General features: G+C 49.7%; 3 protein-coding genes across 10 annotated transcripts in view; 2 read left to right on the top strand and 1 right to left on the bottom strand.

Annotated features, from left to right (window-relative positions):
• SEC24C (SEC24 homolog C, COPII coat complex component) overlaps positions 1-3,547 on the bottom strand; it is a 29,669-nt gene extending 26,122 nt beyond the window's left edge. For 2 of the 5 annotated variants that reach the window (XM_028481756.2, XM_028481755.2), the window contains exon 1: positions 170-425. The gene's annotated coding sequence lies outside the window, so the exon portion shown is untranslated. Of the gene's footprint in view, positions 1-169; positions 426-3,421 lie in introns of those variants that run through there. The other 3 variants (XM_028481758.2, XM_055081330.1, XM_007114369.4) reach the window with 3 other exon arrangements.
• On the top strand, positions 15-13,977 carry SYNPO2L (synaptopodin 2 like). 3 transcript variants are annotated; one of them, XM_055081331.1, is made up of 4 exons: positions 15-38; positions 5,907-6,058; positions 6,490-7,004; positions 10,281-13,977. In XM_055081331.1, exons 1-4 carry the CDS (start codon positions 30-32, stop codon positions 12,443-12,445), a joined length of 2,841 nt encoding a protein of 946 aa, XP_054937306.1. In that variant the 5' UTR covers positions 15-29; the 3' UTR covers positions 12,446-13,977. The 3 variants fall into 3 exon arrangements, with proteins under 3 accessions (XP_054937306.1, XP_007114427.2, XP_007114430.2); XM_007114365.4 differs by lacking the exon at positions 15-38 and adding an exon at positions 4,253-4,451; XM_007114368.4 differs by lacking the exons at positions 15-38; positions 5,907-6,058; positions 6,490-7,004 and adding an exon at positions 8,115-8,294.
• A 2,157-nt stretch (positions 13,978-16,134) lies between these two features.
• The window catches only part of MYOZ1 (myozenin 1), a 7,171-nt gene continuing 3,808 nt past the window's right edge, over positions 16,135-19,497 (top strand). For both annotated transcript variants that reach the window (XM_028481766.2, XM_007114364.4), the window contains exons 1-3: positions 16,135-16,338; positions 17,510-17,600; positions 18,524-18,702. In XM_028481766.2, coding sequence (XP_028337567.1) covers positions 17,528-17,600; positions 18,524-18,702 — 252 coding nt within the window. In that variant the 5' untranslated portion in view covers positions 16,135-16,338; positions 17,510-17,527. The remainder of the gene's footprint in view (positions 16,339-17,509; positions 17,601-18,523; positions 18,703-19,497) is intronic.

The following is a 19,497-nucleotide window of genomic DNA, read 5'->3' as shown; positions in this document are numbered from 1 at the left end:
GAGGGTCTAGGACTGATTCTGGATCGTGGATGCATGAGGTGAGGGTCTCTACCCGGGCCCCGCCCCCGGGCCCCTCCCTTCCTTCTCAGACAGGACCCCGATCTGGCCAGTGATACCCCGGCCTCTCCTCTGCTTTCCTACCCACCAACCTCCCGAAGCCACTCCTCACCCGGCTCCAGATCCAGGTTCGACTTCGTTCCTAACGTCAAGGCTCCCAGGCTCCACTTCCGGTTCCGAGGGGGCCGGCGCGTCGCCCCCGGAAGTTCCACCCCCACGCTCCAAGGCCACTCCTTCTGCCACGTTGGCAGTAAGCACGCGCCGAGGAACCCGGATGCCGCGCGTGCGCTACTTTCCCTTCTCGTCATGGCCGCCCCCTAGGGGCTCCGCAGTTTCTTATGCATTTCCGTTTTTGTTTTTGTTTGTTTTGCCCAGATGTCCTGGTAACGTTATGGTCCCACCAGCTGAGATGCGATTGAACTATGTTTAGTAACTCTCCTTCCTATGACATATTAGAAACCTCTGATTTCGAGTCCTGTAGCGATTTCCTGCTGACCCCTGGCCCCATTGATTTCCGTCTTGGAGGTTCTCACCCATGACCTTTGCCGGTCTTGAGATTCGCGGAGCGGAACGTACAATTTTTTTTAATATAATTATTCTGATGTAATATATCTTTTAAAAATTTATTTATTTTGGCTGACCCATGGGGCTTGCAGGATCTTAGTTCCCTAACCAGGGATCCAACCCGTGCACCAGGCAGTGAAAGTGCAGAGTCCTAACCATTGGACCACCAGGGAATTCCCTTAGAACCCTGTAACGTTAAAGGGCACTAATTCTGCTTTCTGGGGTCATGTGTTCAAGTTCTGGCTCTGCAGTTCCCTAGCTTGGACAACTTAATCTCGGCCTCAGTTTCTTTCATTTGTAAAATGAAGAGAATATGAATGCCCTTCTAAAAACTTGTTGAGAGTATGGGATTAGGTCACAAAGATTGCCTGGCACCGTAGTAAGTGCTCAGTAAAGGTCAGCCGTTATTAGTTAACCGTTTTTATAGAGTGCCTTGGTTTAGATGCAGAGCACTGCCACAGGCTGATAATCTCTACTCTTAGAATGCCCCCAGCCTGTTGGAAGAGCTACAGTTCCTGGAGTAATTATTATTACCCCATTTAATAATAACTATTGTAGCTAATATCTGTAGGAGTTTTTAAAGTATACATAACCTCATTTAATCCTTTCAATAATCCTTTCATTTAATAATTATTTTTTAAGCATTTTTGTGTTCCAAGCCATGTTCTTGGGTCCGGGAATACAGTAGTGAACAAACAAAAGTTCTTTGCCAATTTAAATAAGGTTTTGTAATTACATACACGTATGATAAAGCTATATAAAGAAAAACAAAGTGGGAATTCCCTGGCAGTCTAGTGGTTAGGACTCCACGCTTTCACTGCTGGAGGGCTTTGGTTTCAGTCCTTGTCTGGCAACTAAGATCCTGCAAGCAGCCTGGCCTGGGGCCAAAAAAACAAGAAACAAACAAAAAAAACCAAAGTAACAAAATTCAGGCTGTTGGTTACCTCTGGGGAGGGAAAGAGAAAAGTATAATTGGGAAGAACATAATGGAGCATCAATAATATTAATAGTGTTCTATTAATATTCACATGGATATTTATTGTTATTTTCAAATAGTTCATATGTATTATGTACAATTCATTTCAAAATAAAAGTTTTTTTTTAATAAGGAAGCAAAGAAATGGGGAAAAAAGAGCACTAGTGTAAAGGAAGCATTTAAAGGGAAAAAAACATTAAATGAAGAATTTTATGACCAATGAGGGGAAAAGTTCTTGCTCTCATATTGTGCACAGTAAATTTTAGTTATTCTGAGGCACAAAGTGGTTCATTCATTGAAAAAGTTGCACTTCTAGTGTTCGCTGGAATCTGTTATTAGGCATTGAGCACGTTTTAGTGAACAGGCAGATTTTTCCTGTCCTCAGGAGTTTATAGTGGAGGTCAGTGTTTCTCAAACTGTGATCCTAGGATCAACAGTATCAGTTTCACCCGGGAAACCTGTTACAAATTTCAGACCCACCCTAGGCATATTGAATCAGAAATTCTGCAGGTGGGGCCCAGCAAGCTATGGCCCTCTAGACAATTCCATTGCACACTGAAGATTGAGACCCACTAGTCTAGATTAGTAATTTGCCAAATTCAGCTAACATTTGTTGAGCAATTGCCATAAGCTGGGCCCTCCGCGAAGTATTTTTGCATAATTTATCCCATTTAACACATGTCAGCATAGGAAAGTAGGTATCCTCTGTCTTGCTTAATGTTGCACTCCTAGTAAGTAGTAGAGTTTAAATTCATAGTTTCTTGAGAATAGAGGCTGATATGTTGCATTTTATTGGTTTCTGTATCCCCACTCTGGTTCTCAATCTTGGCTGCGCATTAGAATCACCTGCAGTGCTTTTTAAACTGGCCGTACCAAAATAAATAAATAAATAAATAAATAAATCAAAATAAAATGACCATACCAGCTATTAGGCCAATAAAATTAGAATCCCCAAGGCTGAGGGGCCTGAGAATATGTGTGTGTGTGTGTGTGTGTGTGTGTGTGTGTGTGTGTGTGTGTGTTTGTGTGTGTGTGTGTAAAGTATTAGTATAATATATAATTGTATAATATATAAATTTATGTAATATGTAAAATGTCATTACACATCATCTAATCATATACACAGTCCTATTTTAGGGAACCAGTAGCTTTAAAAGTTTTCCAGGGCTTCCCTGGTGGCGCAGTGGTTGAGAGCCCCCCTGCCAATGCAGGGGACACGGGTTCGTGCCCCGGTCCAGGAGGATCCCACGAGCCGCAGAGCGGCTGGGCCCGTCAGCCATGGCCGCTGAGCCTGCGCGTCCAGAGCCTGTGCTCCGCAACAGGAGAGGCCACAACGGTGAGAGGCCCGCAAAGTTTTCCAGGTGATTCCAACATGCACTTAATTGATTCCAATGTGCAGGGTTAATTGAAAGCCACTGGTATAGCACAATGGCTTACATGTAGCTAGCACTCAATAAATGTTTGAATAGTGAACGAATGGATATTTAGCTACTCTTTTTACTGATGAGGTCAAGTAACTGCACAAGGTCACACAGCTAATAAATGATAGCACAAGAATCCAAGTCCAGTTCTGACTCTAAATTCCAAGTGCTTTCTATGACTACATCAAACACCAAGGCAAACAGCATTTAGCATGCTATCAGAGCAGCTAGCTATTCCAGGGACCTCTTTAGCCTTTAATAATTACAGCACCATAATATTATGTTTTTTTAAAAGAAAGATCTCTTAACATAGGGCATATTCATGTAATGGAAACCTAAAAATAACTAAATATTTTATTATTAACATGGGTTGGCATGTTTACGCACACCTATCTGTACCCACCTTTCCATGACCAACTGTGTGTTGTAAGAGGTAATTTATTTCACCAAACCAGGAGCACCTGTTACATCAGTCATTGTTCTGGGGGCTGTTGATTGGCTGTTACACACAGTCCTTGCCTTCAAGTTTCTCACAATCTAGGAGGGAGACAGGCATATAAACAAACCGTAACATTGGCTGAAAACTACAATAATAGAAATACGAACAAGATACATATTTTGCCCAGAGGAAGGAAGGATTGATTCTATAGGTAGGGAGTCAGGAGATGGGCAGGAAAAGCTTTATGGAACAGGCAACACTTCAGCTGGAGCAGGCTGAACAGAGTTCCTCTACATTGCACCCAGCACTGCAGTGGGATATGGATCTCCACTTTGATTAATAGGTTAATTCATACAGCAAAGGGGCACTCTTTTCTGGGGATCTTGCAATCTTGTGGGACAAACCCAGCCATTCCTTGCTCAGGAATTGAAGCCCCTGCTGCTGCCACTTTGGAAGAAGCTTTGGAGGAGAGCAGTTGGGATTAGTCCATGACCCTATCAGGGAAGGCACAGTCCCTGAAAGCATGTACATTAGTTATAGAGCCCTCAGAGCTAGCACTCTGAGTCCTGAGTAAAAAGCCCATGCAGGAGAATGGGAGACAGGGGAGGGCAGAAGTTTTCACTATAATTAGCTCTGGGAGTAATACAGCTCGGGGAGGGAGGGGAGTACAGCCGGTAACTATTTTGAGCACAGCTTCGATTGACAGGACATGTGTGCTGGACTGTACTGATCTCAGGGCCAAGTTGCCTGCCTGTGGTGTGTGGTGTGGGGTGGAAGGCCTAGGGCAGCAGAAGCAGGACAGCCAGACAGGCCGGACGGGGTACCAGCACCTCGACTTCTCTCCCTGGGACACTGTCCAAACTCCGAGGGCCATAGGCCAAGCTGAGAGATGGGTGCTGAGGAGGAGGTGCTGGTCACACTGTCTGGGGGAGCCCCCTGGGGCTTCCGACTTCAGGGGGGGGCCGAGCAGAGGAAACCTTTACAGGTATCCAAGGTAAGGGAGCCTATATTGAGGTCTCAGGGAAAGGGGAACCAAAGGGAACTTGGGAAGAGTTATGTGGTGGCCTGTGGGGGGAGAAGTGGGAGGCTGTGAAGAAGTGGAGTGGGGGTGGGTAGGTGGTCAAGGAAGCATGCTCAGATCTGACGGGGGTGAGTAGTGTCTGAGCACAGCCTTCTTGTGGGGGGCTATTAGAAAAGGGAATTCCTGGTTTCTGGGAGCAGAGAAAAAGGAAGACTGTGCCTCAATTTCATAGAAGCAGAGGTCCAGGACTGGCAACATAGGAGCAGAGGCCCAGGGCTGGCCATCCAGTCTTTGCTCTCCTGGGTCTGTGCCTCTACTCCAAACTCCAGGAATGTAGGGATGGTTGTAATTTCTCTCTAACTAAATTGGTATGTGATGATCTGAGGCTCTCACCCAGCCCAGCCCAGCCCAGCCCTGCACTGCCCCTGCCCCAGCCTTCAGTCCTCCTCTTTCCCTACGCCAGATCCCTTCTCTCACTAGGCAAGACTTTGTTTAGGGCTAGGAGGGTTATGGCAAGATCTGACCTGTCAGATGAAGTTGTTACCATTTTGGTTTCATAGCACAGGTTTAATTTTCTCAACTATAAAATTGTAGGTAATGATAGTACCTACTCCATAGGTACTAACTCCTAAGGATTAAATTCAATAAAACATGTAGAGTGCTTGGCACTGTGCCTAACATTTAGAGTGCTTGGCACTGTGCCTAACATTTAGTAAGCACTCAATAAATGATAGCCACTATTACTATTATTACTTTAACATATGTACGTGTGTGCACACCTGGCACACATATACATACACAATCGCAATCCCTCAGAATCTGCTGGACTCCCTGCAATCTGCAGTACTGTTCTAAAATCTTGACTGTGTAGATAATGGTGCCTAGGACTCCAAGGACTAGAAGAGAACTGTTGGCTAGTATAGATATTTCCTTTGGAGGAAAATCTTGAGGGGATAACCACCGTTTCTACAATAGTACGTCCCATCCCCCCTTGCAGTTTTCCCCATCTTTTTCATTCAGTGATTACCCTACCTCCCTTTAAATATTTATTTATTTATTTATTGGGTTGCGCTGGGTCTTAGTTGCGGCAGGCAAGCTCCTTAGTTGCGGCATGCATGTGGGATCTAGTTCCCTGACCAGGGATCGAACCTGGGCCCCCTGCATTGGGAGCATGGAGTCTTATCCACTGTGCCACCACAGAAGTCCCCCTACCTCCCTTTAAAGGATGTGTTATTCTCTCAAATCTGTACCTTCTTCCCTCTAGATTGACCCCCCCTTAACTGTCACCCCTTGATCCTCCCCATCCTTTCTTACCCTGTAAAGTAAAATTCCATCCACACACCGGTCCCTCCTGTCCTAACTCCTTTCATTCTATTCCCCCCTTGGAGCCCTCCCTCACCTACAGTCTCTCCTCCAACACCTTCTCAGATCCGAAGACGGAGCCAGGCTGGCAGAGCAGGACTCCGGGAAAGGGATCAGCTTTTGGCTGTCAATGGGGTTTCCTGCACCAGCCTCTCTCATGCCAGAGCCATGAGCCTCATCGATGACTCAGGGAATCAGCTTGTCCTCACCGTGCGGCGGTATGGACCCCTCCCACCCCAGCCTACACCCATCCCCCTAGTCCAGGGCTTCCATTGCCTGTCTCAGCTCTATGTCTCCCTGGCCTGACTTCAGCTACTGACAAGTACCCATTTCTGCTTGTGTATCTGTGCTGGAGTATAGATGTTTGTGTATGCCTCCCAAAGCACTTGAATGTGGGTGCGTGGGCCTATTTAGGCCCCTTGCCTGTCTATTTATCATCACATCTCTCTTTAAACCCACTTCCAGTCAAAGCCTGCCAAGCAGATTTGCTTAGCAGTTCATCTTCAGATCTCCACTCTTCCCAGCCCATCCATTTCACCTACATGCCAGTCCCCTCTCTCCCCTTACATCCTTCTCCCATCTCCTCCAGATCTCTCTAGCTCTCAGTCATCCAGCTCATTTCTCAAGTTCTGTCATCTTTTCCATCCAGGGTAGAGGACGAGGGGCCTGTGCGATCTCCATCCCCTGGTGAGCTTCAGGCACTGTCACCCTTGTCTCCGCTGAGTCCTGAGCCCCCTGGTGCTCCAGTTCCCCAGCCTCTCCAGCCTGGGAGCCTCCTCTCTCCCCCTGACAGTGAGGCTTACTATGGAGAGACAGACAGTGATGCTGATGGCCCAGCCACCCAGGAAAAGCCCCGCCGACCCCGCCGCCGAGGCCCAACAAGGCCCACACCTCCAGGAGCCCCACCTGACGAGGTCTACCTGTCTGACAGCCCCGCAGAGCCAGCACCTGGTGTCCTTGGCCCTCCCAGCCAGGATGACAGCCGCGTGAGCTCCCCATCTTGGGAGGACGGGACAACCCTTCAGCCACCCCCGGCTGAGGCCCTGCTGTTGCCCCATGGCCCCCTCCAGCCTGGCCCTCATCTCATCCCCATGGTGGGGCCTGTTCCCCACCCAGTGGCAGAAGATCTGACTACCACCTATACTCAGAAGGCCAAACAAGCCAGTGAGTGCCTGAACTCCTTTTCCTTAGTCAGGATCCTTCAATCTGAGCCCTAAATCTAACCCTCCATAACCATACATTCCACCTACCTTATGCTTCCCTTGGATACAGTCTTGGAGACAGGTGGAGAAGAGTAATGGATAGGAGGGGAAAATAATTATTCTCACGATCCCCATTAGTTTTGCTGTTTGAACTAGCATGACAAAAAAGTACAGGAGGCTCAACCCAACCCAGGAACAGGATAAGTAGGGAAGTTGGAAAGGGAAATGAATTGATGAAGGGTTTGCTTGTTGTTGCTATGATTTTGCTAGGTGTCAGACGGGGCAGAGTGCAGACATGGGTCAGGGGAGTATTTGGAAGCAGGACAGGGATACAGGGACTCTTCAATGTTAACTGCAGGCATAGCATCAGAGCTACCTTTGACATTGCTAGTTCCATTAGGATTCCTGGGGACTGGGAGGCTATGGAATAGTCATGAGATATCTAGGAAGTGGTGGAGGGAGGGATCTTTGGCTTCTTATCTTAGGCGAGAATGTAGGCCCCGGCAGAAAAAGCCAGTTCCACTTATCTCAGGCTCTTTACTATTTTTGATGTGAGCTACGGAACAAAGTCTAAGAGTGAAATTTCTCCCTGTCCTATGCCTCCCATATCCCTCCTCTAGAGACCTTTCTTGTCACCTTGGAAATCTCAGGGTTACCCCTCTAGTTCTCATCTCTCGTTCCTCCCCTCCACCATTCTGATTCCTGATCCATAGAATTTTGTGCCTCTAAGTCTGGAATAGAGGCTAAGGACGTGACAGTTTACCATCTGACATCCCTGAGAGTGTCCGTGTCCCACAAAGAAATTCCAGATGCACACCCACGATCTCATGCTTATCCCCAATTCTCATTTTAGCACCCTCTCCCTTCCCCATCATGCTGGGTGAGACTGTAGTTAGTGAGTGGCTCAGGGATATTTTTAGCCAAGCAGACCTCATTGTCCAGTGTGGTGGGGTAGGGGGAAGGGTAGGCAGGTGCCCATGTCCATCATACCAGGGCTTGTGGGGCAGCCCAGAGAAGGGAGGGGGCCAGGCTCCAAAAATAGCACAGTGAGCTCATTCAGCTACCAGCTCTGGGGATAAGACAAAGGGGCTTTAAAAGGCGTGGGGGGTGGCTCAAACTGGTCCTGCTCCAGCCAACACTGCCTTTCTCGGCATGGAGACTTTTGAGCCCATCAGCCAAGAGCCTCTCGGCCAAGCCAGTTGCGACAAAGCCCCAAGCCCAGTTCCTGAGCTCCAGGACCCGTTCTATGCAGGTACTACCCTCCCACAGCCAAGAGAGTTCTGGAATCTAGAATGGAGGGGACTACATCAACAGTTTGGGAAGGGAGGTCTTTGGGAAAGGTCTTACTCCCTTACCCCCTCCTCCTTTTTTCCTTCCTCTTCCTTCTTTTCTTAGGAGTTTCACTGCCCTTTTCTCAGAATGGGCTGATGCTATGGCCACATGTCAAAGGGGTTTGTGACCACATGAGCTATGGAAAACTCATGGAGAGAGGGTGTATGTGTGAGAGAGAAGTGTGAGTAATCTATGAATACATGAAAGTATGTATGTGGGAGTCCGTGGGAGAAGATATGAGTGAACAAGAAAGTGTCTGGATACATGTGCAGCTATTGTCAAGAAAGCTTTGATAGTAATAATTACTCACAGTGGGGCTTAGGTTAAATGCTAAATTTACCTACATTATCTCACTTAAACCTCATAGCAACCCTATGAGGTAGATGTTATGTTATCATCCTTCTTTACAGATGAGGAAACTGAACTTCAGTGAGATGAAGTAACTCTCCCAAGAACCAAAAATCTGAACTAAACTATGACTCCAATGCCTATCTCTAGTCCACAGTATTATTGTGTGGTATGAACGTTGGAATGGGTGGAATGAGAGCCCTAATCAGAAGGGAGCTTTGATATCTTGAGTGGAAAGTAGATGGAATTTCAAGAATTTTTCAGGAGGAACTGGGGATCATGGATCAGAGAGTATCTGTGTCTGAGTCAGGGTCCTAGCAGCAGGGCAGCGTTCCCATTTCCTGGCTCCACCTCCCAGGCCCCACATGGCATGGGAAACCCTGTCCTGGCTCCCCTTAGCACACAGTGCTTGCGTGCCTGCCTGGTAGCGTCTACCTGAGCTCTCTACCCAGAAGGCTTGGAAAATAGGGGGCAGCTCTGACTGTCAAAGAAGCCCACCCCACTCCTACCCTCAGCTTGGGGGAAAGGAGACTGTATCAACTGGTGACTTTGAGATATCCTAAAGATCTGGAAGCTTTCCTTGGAGAGCAGCACTCTGGCTTTTCCTGCATCTCAGATCTGAAGCCATCCCTGCCTGTGAGTAGCAGGGGTTTGAGGCACAGAGGAGCACCTTGGATTTAGAAGGCACTTAAATTTTGTCCCAACTGTTAGTGACAGTGTCTCTGCTAGGGGAATTCTGGGAAGAAGGGCCACCTTGAGTACGCATGTATGTTTTTGTGTGGACACGTGTATTTATACATGTGTATATGAACTAGGATGTATATAAGCTAGAGTATATGGGGATGAGAGAGAAAAGTACAGATGAGAAAATATGCCCATAGCCACCTCTCCCTAGAGCCATACTCTTGTTGAAGTAATGTGTGGTGGGAGTTATTTCTATGAATGTATATGACGTGGATCACATGATGATAGTGGAATTATGAATGAAGATCCTCATTGCTAAGGATCCTTTGTGTCCTTATTATAGGGTAAGGGGTAGGAAGAGGGGATAAGTCCCAAACTTTCTGAGAAGTCCCCTAACAGAGTCTCTTTGGTGGGAGAAAAGTGCCCCTTCTTATTTTTTCTCACCCTGGGACCTGCTTCATGTCCTTGCCTGCCTTGGGAAGTAAACCCCCTTCTACCCCAGCCTCACACTGCCAGCCAGGAATGGAGGGAAGCAGGGGAGGCATGCGTGTGGTGTGGGTAAGAGCAATCTCCTGAAAGATAGGAGGGAAGAGAGGATAGCAGGAGAGCTGTGGTCAGAGTGGTGTCAGGGCAGCCAACTACCCTCTGCCTTCCCTTCAACTGTCCTTGGTTTCACCTTTCACCTCCACTATGGCCCCAAGTTAGAGGACTTTGCCAAAGGCAGGAGAGACCTTGTGGGTCAGGCCAGTGAAAAGACCAGAGGTGGGAGGCCTGAGGGAGCTGGCTGGCGGGGCGGGGGTGGGGGTGCGGGGTGCGGGTGAGAGCCTTGGGGAACAGAAGATGCTCACTGACCACTCCCTCCTCCTCTCCTCAGAACTGCAAAGGGCAGAGAGCCTCCAAGAGAGAAGTGTGAAGGAGGCCAAGACCAAATGCCGGACGATTGCATCCCTGCTAACCGCAGCCCCCAACCCCCACTCGAAGGGGGTACTGATGTTTAAGAAACGTCGGCAGAGAGCCAAGAAGTACACCCTAGTGAGCTTTGGGGCTGCCCCGGGGACAGGCGCTGGGGAGGAGGACGGCGTCCCTCCGACTAGTGAGTCCGAGCTGGACGAAGAGGCATTCTCCGACGCCCGCAGCCTCACCAACCAGTCCGACTGGGACAGCCCCTACCTGGACATGGAGCTGGCCAGGCCGAGCTCAGGCGCAGCAGAGGGCCAGGGCCCGGGGCTGGGAGGGCAGCTGAGCGAGGCCTCTGGACGAGGGGCCCAACTCTTTGAACAGCAGCGCCAGCGTGCAGACTCCAGCACCCAGGAGCCGGCCGGGGATAGTTCAGCTGCCACACTCAACGGGCAGGGCCTGCAGTCACCACCTCGGGCACAAAGCGCTCCGCCAGAGGCGGCTGTGCTCCCATCCAGCCCTTCGCCGGCCCCTGCAGCCAGCCCCAGACCTTTCCTCCCTAGCGGTGGAGCCTCTACCCCAGCTCCAAGCATCTTTAACCGGTCAGCCAGGCCGTTTACTCCGGGCTTACAAGGGCAGCGGCCAGGTACCACCTCGGTTATTTTCCGGCCCCTGGCTCCCAAGAGGGCAAATGAGAGCCTGGGAGGCCTCAGCGCCGTCCCACCGCCTTTCCTGTCCTCTCCGCAGGGGACCACTCCACTGCCGAGCTTCTCTTCAGGGGTTCCCAGCCACGTGTCAACCCCCGGTTCCCCCAGCACCCCACGCTCCTCCGGCCCCGTGACGGCCACCAGCTCCCTATACATCCCAGCCCCCAATCGTCCTGTTACGCCAGGCGGAGCCCCAGAGCCCCCCGCCCCCGCTAGCGGAGCTGCCATGACCTCCACCGCTTCTATCTTCCTATCGGCGCCTCTGCGACCTGCTGCACGCCCAGAGGCCCCCGCCCCTGGCCCCGCAGCCCCTGAGCCCTCCAGCGCTCGGGAGAAGCGCATCTCCGTGCCAGCTGCTCGCACCGGCATCCTCCAGGAGGCCCGGCGTCGGGGGACCCGAAAGCAGATGTTCCGGCCGGGAAATGAGGAGACGAAGAACTCGCCCAACCCGGAGCTGCTATCGTTGGTGCAGAACCTGGATGAAAAACCCCGGGCTGGGGGTACAGAATCTTGTCCAGAGGAGGATGCCCTGAGCCTCGGGGCTGAAGCCTGCAACTTCATGCAGCCACCAGGGGGCAGGAGTTACAAGACGTTGCCTCACGTGACAGCTAAAACCCCGCCTCCAATGGCTCCCAAGACCCCACCCCCTACGACTCCTAAGGCTCCACCCCCAGTGGCTCCCAAGCCCCCTTCTCGAGGGTTCCTCGATGGGTTAGTGAATGGGGCGGCCCCTTCAGCTGGAATCCCTGAACCACCAAGGCTTCAGGGCAGGGGTGGGGAGCTGTTTGCCAAGCGTCAGAGCCGAGCGGACAGGTATGTGGTGGAAGCACCTGGTCCTGGCCTCGGCCCTCGGCCCAGAAGTCCTTCTCCTACCCCCTCCCTGCCCCCTTCTTGGAAATATTCACCCAATATCCGTGCCCCACCTCCAATTGCTTACAACCCACTGCTCTCACCCTTTTTCCCCCAAGCTGCCCGAACTCTCCCTAGTAAGATCCAATCTCCAGGGCCTCGGGCAGCCCCCAAGCAGGGCATTAAGGCTTTGGATTTCATGCGGCACCAGCCCTACCAACTTAAAAGTGCCATGTTCTGTTTTGATGAAGTTCCCCCGACTCCTGGACCCACCTCCTCAGTGCCTCCCAAAACTGCCCGAGTCCAGGAGATACGCCGATTTTCCACTCCAGCGCCCCAGCCCACTGCAGAGCCCCTGGCACCCACTGTGCTTGCCCCCCGAGCAGCCACTACATTGGATGAGCCCATCTGGAGGGCAGAGCTGGCCTCAGCCCCTGTCCTTAGCCCAGCCCCTCCTCCAGAGTCTCCCAGGGGTCTTGGGACCTCCCCCAGCTCCTGTGGCTTCCAGGTAGCCAGGCCCCGGTTCTCAGCTACTAGAACGGGATTGCAGGCTCATGTGTGGAGGCCTGGGGCGGGCCACCACTGAACAGGGCACAGCTCCCAGGACCAAGGGGAGGTGGAACATCTAGTTCCTAAAGTTGCTTCTACCCAACCCGCCCGCCCCTGCCCCCACCGCTGCCCCCCCTCCTTTGCAGGCTAAATTCCCTCCTGCCAGAGAAAGTTTTGGAGTTGGTGTCCCATCTCCCAGCTTCCTCCTGACTCCAAACCTCCCTGCTGCTTTCCAACCTATAATACTATCTTTGCTTTGGTGTCTGTGCTTCTCTTTGTAGTTCCTTGCCTGGATCTCTGTCTTTAACTCTGTCTCTTCACCTACTCTCCTCCACTGGTCTCCATTTCTCTACATTTGTGCTTTTTTCTGTGGGCCTTGTTTTAACAGTCAATGAGAAAGACAGAGAAGTTACCACTGAGACCTCAGGCAAGAAGCTCACCACCAGACAGGCAGCAAAGCAACTGAACTGAGCCCTATTTGCACGAAATCACTTGCTGCTCCTCACTCTTCTTTCCCAAGCTTGGCTGGCATTTTCCTAGGCGTGTGTGTGCGTGCACACAGATGTGCTCTTCTGTCTGAGGCAACAGTAAGAGGAGCGGTCTAAATAAAGACCCAATCTGGGTCTTACCCTTGCACTAATGAAAGAAGAGTCAGTTATCCTCACATAGAATGTCTGGTGGGGAGAAAGAGACTCATTAGAGTTAAAGATCATCGTCTGTAGCAGGTGTAGATCATCGTCTGTAGCAGGTGTAGAGCATCTGGTGAAATTCATAGAGTATGAGGAGACTCGAAGGACCAGGGCAGTTTGTATGGGTTGAGTTATACCAGCTAGACCAGGAGTAGAACTAAGAATTCTGTTCCTTGGGATTTCAGAAAGTTAGCAACTTGAGAGGCCCATGCTGAGCAACAAAGCATCCAAGAAGTGAAAAGAAAGAAAGAAAATGTCCTCTGAGAATGAACAAATCATTGGCTTCATTGTCTCATGAACTTAAGACAGAAAGGAGAAAAGAACCATGATGTGGTAAGTGAGGTAGAAACCAGGAGCAGAACAGAAATGAATGAAATTGATCTAGCCTCAGAGAGAAGCATGGTGAGGGAGAATACAGTGTTGGTAGAGAGTAAAATTGGATAATAAGAAACCAATCATGTACAAAAGGGGGAATGGGGAGAAATTTGAGGGAGAAGAATGTATTTGTTAGAGTGAAGGGGAATGATGGTGGAAGGATGCGAGAGTGTGTGCTGAGTGTTGAAAGACAGGTATCTGTGCTACCTCCTTTGAATCTGTCCCTCTATCTTCTGCAGCTTGTCATAACTACCTGAGAAAGGGCAGGGAAACAGCCAGAGGCAAAACCTCTTTTTAGTTCTACCCCATCCCTCAAACCCTAGTTCTTATTTCTTTCCAGCTTCAGGTCCTGATCTCTGATCCTAGAGGGATATGGACTCCCCTCTCACCATGACCACTGCCAGTCACGTTTGCTGCTTGATCTGGAAATTGATAATTTCCTTTGCATATTGAGTGTGAGTCACAGTACTTTGGTTTGTGCACAAGAATAAACTTATGCCCCATATCTTCTGTTGTTGTCATCTCTTCTAGTTTTATACCTAAATCCTGGTCTCCCCTTCATCTTCTCTAATTCATTCCCCTGATCTCCTGATTCCTGATCTCTTTCTCAGTTCCTACCCTCCTATTTTTTACTGTTTTGCCCTTCACCCCCTGGTCTTTTGCTCTTCTCTGCCAATTCTGTCCTGCTCCAATGTAGCCACCTCCATCACTCCCCCAGTTCTCTCTCTCCAGATTCTCCCCTTCTCCATCCCCCTGCTCCATACTTCTCAGATGAGGCCTCAGCTTACAGAACTTAGACAATTTGGAAAGGCCCTCTAAGCCTTTCGCCATCAACATTTCCCAACACCCTGGAGGAAATGAAGGGAAAGCAATTGCTGAAGTTGGAGGTGGGGTGAGAGAGGGAAGAAGGAGAGAGAGGGTGGATCAGCGTGGATTGAGACTAATGAAAAGAAGGCACTGAAAGGCGGCTAGAATTAGACTTCTGAGAAGGGGAAGTTCTGTTGCCCCAGTTTTACCAGCAGGGGGCAGATTTGTGCCAATAACCAGGCCCATGACCCTGATTCTCCCAAATATGCAGCCTCTCAGAATGTCAAACGAAGGGCTCAGAGAGCCTCGGCTAAATATTGTCTTCATTCACTAGGTAGTTTTAGGTACTCAATCATAAGAGACCAAAATTTTCGTTGGCTTTTGAGGGGAGGATGGTAATGATGACGAAATCACCTTTTGCTATTTATGTTTTTTCATCTAATTGCTTCCTTGGGTTAGGAGAGAATGGAGAAAAAGGACAAAAGATGAGGAATCTGGAGGCTAAACTGGTCTGGGCAGAGGCCAAGTAGAAGGGAGCAGGGCAACCTTTCAGCCCCTAACCTGAACCTATAAAGTTCAGGATGGGAAAAGGACATGGTCAGGAAGAGTGGGTAGCTCACAGAGGGACAGAAAGGTATTCTGGGGACTACAAAAGACACTTCCTAAGGCAGCCACAACAGGGTGGTGGATACAGCAGAGGTGCAGCAGCTGGTTACAAAACCTGAGCAGAAGATGGAGAAGGATCCAGGATGTTCATGCAGCTACTGAGGAAGGTGCCGGGCAAATGACAGGTTTCCCTGGAGGGGGCTCTCAAGCTTGTGCCCTTTCCCAGAGGCTTCCTAGACCAGTGTGAATGGGACAGTCCAGATCCTATGGGGTGTGTGCTCCCTTTGAAGAAAATCCCAAGTAGGAGCCTCAGAGAGTAAAGCCCTGGCAGGTCAGAAGCCTACGTGTACCCCTTCAGGGAGAAGTGACATCTGGGACTTCCCTGGTGGCGGCCTCAGTGGTTAAGAATCTGCCTGTCAATGCAGGGGACACGGGTTCGAGCCCTGGTCTGGGAAGATCCCACATGCCACGGAGCAGCTAAGCCCGTGCACCACAACTACTGAAGCCTGTGCTCTAGAGCCCGCGAGCCATAACCACTGAAGCCTGTGCACCTAGAGCCCGTGCTCTAGGTGGCAAGAGAAGCCACCGCAATGAGAAGCCCATGCACCACAACAAAAAGTAGCCCCCGCTTGCCGCAACTAAAGCCCGCATGCAGCAACGAAGACCCAACGCAGCCAAAAATAAATAAATAAATAAATAAATAAAAGTGACATCTATCTAGCAGAGCAGGCTAAACTGAGCACCCGAACAGTAAATGGGGATGAAAAGGCAGAAACTGGTCAAGTCTTCCCCCACATCATCCCTGATAGCCTAACTACTGGATTTGGTTAATTTGGTCCCTTATCCTGCCAAAATCTGGCCCTCCCAAAGGAAAGACCAGTCTATCCAGGAACTTTCAAAGGGCAGTTCCATTGTGAACAGAAATTCCCTTCCCGAAACATTGCATCTTAAACCCTCCCATCCCCAAAATGCACCCACATGTCCCTCCAGCTCCAGCCTGGATTGTCTCTGAATGGCTCTACAGACACATTCTCCTGGTTCTCACTCTCCCACTCCGAATTCTTATTCACCACTTGCTGCCTGCTTCCTCTCTCCCTCTCAGTTTTCAGTTTCTCCCTGAGTGCTTCTTTGGATCTCAGCCTCGAGGTGCCAAAGAAGAGGAGTCCCTGGGCAGACTGATCCTTGGCTCAGACAGCTTAGTGAGAGAATTCCAAAGGCCTTTCCTCCCCTTCCTGAGCCTCTGGGCAAGGAGGATGGGATCTTGGTTCCAGGGTCTCAGTACCCCTGTGCCATTTGAGCTGCTTGCGCTCATCGTCTCTATTAATAACCACCCTCCCTCCCCCACTGCCAGTGCTGCCCCCACGCCTGCCCAGCTCGGGTTCTCTAGTCACAGAAGCTCAGTCCTCCAAAGCTGCTGGACCCCAGGGAGAGCTGACCACCACTTGAGCAGCCGGTAAGTCTCCAGCTTTATAGTTAGAGGGGCTGGAGCCCACTCTGCTGACTGCTGTGTCTGTGTCTGTAATAGTGACCCTTGATCCTGGGGGGAGCTGTCCCCCTCCTCCATCTGTATTCAGTTCCCAGTTGTCCAGTTCAGGGGAGCCACAGAGAGTTGGAAGGAGAAGGGCCCAAGAGGGTGGGGGGATTGGAGATGTTGGGGGAGGCACTGGAGGAATGAGAAGGGGGTCTGAGAGGCTGGATGGAAAAGAAGAACTTTGTTGGGGCTGAGAGAGGTACAGGGAGAATCTATTTAGCAGTTCCTGGACTCTGGCCTCAGCAGACCCCACTAAGCTAGTAGAATCGCAGATGTGTTGTGAGACAGGACTCAGCAGAAGACATTTCGCTGAGTGCCAACTTCTGTTGAGGAGGGGCTGGAATCTGTATCTTTTCCCAGCTTGTCCCCCTCCACTGCCAGATCCTATGATTATGTTCCTGTCCTCCCTGAATTCCCCACTGCTATGATATTGCTGAGTTGACATGCATCAAGATTGACCTCCCTCTCCACTCCAGGTCTGGGGGGTGGGGAGTGACTGAAACGGAGTGGGAGCACTGCTGTCACCTCCCAGGCCATGGTCCAGCTGGCCCGGTGGAGGGGCAATAACCTCTCCATCCTATGGAGAATGTTTCTGGCTGGATCCCCTCAACCCTGGCAGAACATTTTTTCTGCTCCACCCCCACCCCCCACCCCACTCTAGGGCTTGGGGAAGACTGAGAGGCCAGAGCTTGCAATGATAATCCCAGTCTGGGAGCCCCGTACAAATAAAAACTTCAAATCATGCCAAACCAATGAAACCTGGTTGCATTACCTGACCTGTAAGTAATGTGTTTGTTTTACCCCCAGGCCCTCCTAACACATATTGTGTTCCTAAGCCCTGTACCAGCTCTATGTAAAACAGCTGAAAAGAGGTTGGGAGAAGGTAGGGGCAAGGGGTGCATCTATACTTTCTGCCCTGCTTCCCAAGAAGAGAAGCCCTAAAGCAATGGTTTTTCACCTTTTAGAGAAATATGTACTTCTTTAAAAAAATCTAATGAAATTTTGCTCCCTGAAGTCCTTAAGCAGTGCCTTACTGTAGACACTCACCCCAGTCCCTGTCCATCCTTCACCTCCTCCTTCCCACCCTATCCAGGCTCCATCCACCTCCACAATGCCACTCTCAGGGACCCCCGCCCCCAACAAGAAGCGGAAATCCAGCAAGCTGATCATGGAACTCACTGGAGGTATGGCATGTTTGCACCTACCTAGTGTGGGACTTCTTATTGAGAGTATCTCTGGCCCATGAGCCCCAGAAGTATCATAAGGTTATACGTGTCTTAAGGTGAAGAGATAAGGAGAGACGAGAGGAATTTGGGGTGGGGGTGAGGTTTGCAGGGGTGGGGGGAAGGGGGGAAAGGAAGAAAGAATTCAACACTGACTAGTCACCCTTCCACCCTTTTCACCTTGTAATCTGAGACAATAATACCCATGCCATGTTACCCAGCACAGGTCCAAGACAACAGGACCCACAGGTCAGTGAGGTATGTTTGAGAAGAAAATATGTATGATGGAGACTGGCACAGAGTAAGGTCTCAATAAATGGTTAGTTTCCTTACTTCTTTCCCCAGAGCTAAGGAGCCTCATATAGGCACTTAAAATGGAAAATTGCTCAGGCATTTTTCCTGGGGGTGGTAGGAGTACAGCATGTGAAGAGCTCTCCCAATACCTAGAAGCCGTTTGCAGCCAGTTTACTGAGGGGAAGAGAAGGCAAAGGAGTTAAGATAGGAGTATATATTTAGAGGTGGCCTTTGGGCTTTCCCCCGTGCTATAGTTTCCCCAATGACCTCCATCTATGATGTTTCTTTACTCTTTTGCCCTGTACCCCATACCTTTTACCCCATTCACCGTCTTCACTCCATTCTAGTATCCCCACTGTCTCACTCTGCACCCCATTTCCCATGCATTCTCTCCAACTCCAAACCCAGGAAATCAAAATCCCTCATAAACTAGACAGAATTTGATCAGACATCACAGACAGCATCTGCTTCCCTCAGTGATCTCTGCTGGGACACACGCACTTAATTAGTTGTGGATGGCGGCTTCATTTGGAGCTAGAAAAGCCTACTTTCCTCTTTCCCTTGCCTCTGCCTCCCCACCTCCCTGAAAGTTGGACAGGAGAGCTCGGGCCTGAATCTGGGCAAGAAGATCAGCGTCCCAAGGGATGTGATGTTGGAGGAGCTGTCGCTGCTCACTAACCGGGGCTCCAAGATGTTCAAACTGCGGCAGATGCGGGTGGAGAAATTTATCTATGAAAACCACCCTGATGTCTTCTCTGACAGCTCAATGGTGAGTTCGGAACTTTACTACTCTCAAAGCCTCGTGCCTCTTTTGACAGCTTCTTGGTAGGCCCCGCCCGAGTCTCTATATGACCAACCTCCCCTCCCAGCTAATTTATAAGCTCATTAACCCCCCAGATACAGGAGCCCCCAATAGCTCCAGGGTGAATTACAGCCCACCTCTGAAACTAAATCTGTATCCTAGAGCTGGTGAGGCAGGGTGGGGAGTCCACACCTTCAAGGAGAAAACTCCTTCCCAGTATGGTTAAGTATTAAAGATAGGATTACCAGATAAAACACAGGATGCCCAGTCCTATATTTTAAAGTTGAGATACACACTAAATAAGCTATGAGGATATATTGTACGGCACAGTAAATAAAGCCCATATTTTATAATACCTTTAAATGGAGTATAGTCTATAAGAATATTGCATCACTATGTTGTATACCTGAAACTAATATAATATTGTAAATCAACACTACTTCAATTAAAAAAAATAAAGTTGAGATATACACAGATAATTTTTTAGTATAGTATGTCCTATGCAATATTTGGGACATAAGTTTTTAAAAAAAAATTGAAGACACTTAGGGAATTCCCTGGTGGTCCAGTGGTCTGGTGCTCTCACTGCCAGGGGCCTGGGTTCGATCCCTGGTTGGGGAACTAAGATCCTGCAAGCCACGCAGCACGGCCAAAAAAGAAAAAAAAAAATTGAAGACAGTTAAATTTGAATTTCAGATACACAATAATTTTTTTTTTTTTTTGCGGTACACGGGCCTCTCACTGTTGTGGCCTCTCCCGTTG

The sequence above is a fragment of the Physeter macrocephalus genome, chromosome 20 (genome assembly GCF_002837175.3).
Source record: "Physeter macrocephalus isolate SW-GA chromosome 20, ASM283717v5, whole genome shotgun sequence".
NCBI lineage: Eukaryota > Metazoa > Chordata > Mammalia > Artiodactyla > Physeteridae > Physeter > Physeter macrocephalus.
Note: the sequence above shows the minus strand (reverse complement) of the source record. Positions and strands in the feature narration are given on the sequence as shown.

Bases quoted from the DNA above. Each gene is read 5' to 3' on its own strand.
- SYNPO2L (XM_007114365.4), top strand. From the start codon at position 4,347: ATGGGTGCTGAGGAGGAGGTGCTGGTCACACTGTCTGGGGGAGCCCCC. The intron at 6,059-6,489 runs GTATGGACCCCT...TTTTCCATCCAG, and splicing joins CTTGTCCTCACCGTGCGGCG to GGTAGAGGACGAGGGGCCTG. The intron at 7,005-10,280 runs GTGAGTGCCTGA...TCCTCTCCTCAG, and splicing joins TCAGAAGGCCAAACAAGCCA to AACTGCAAAGGGCAGAGAGC.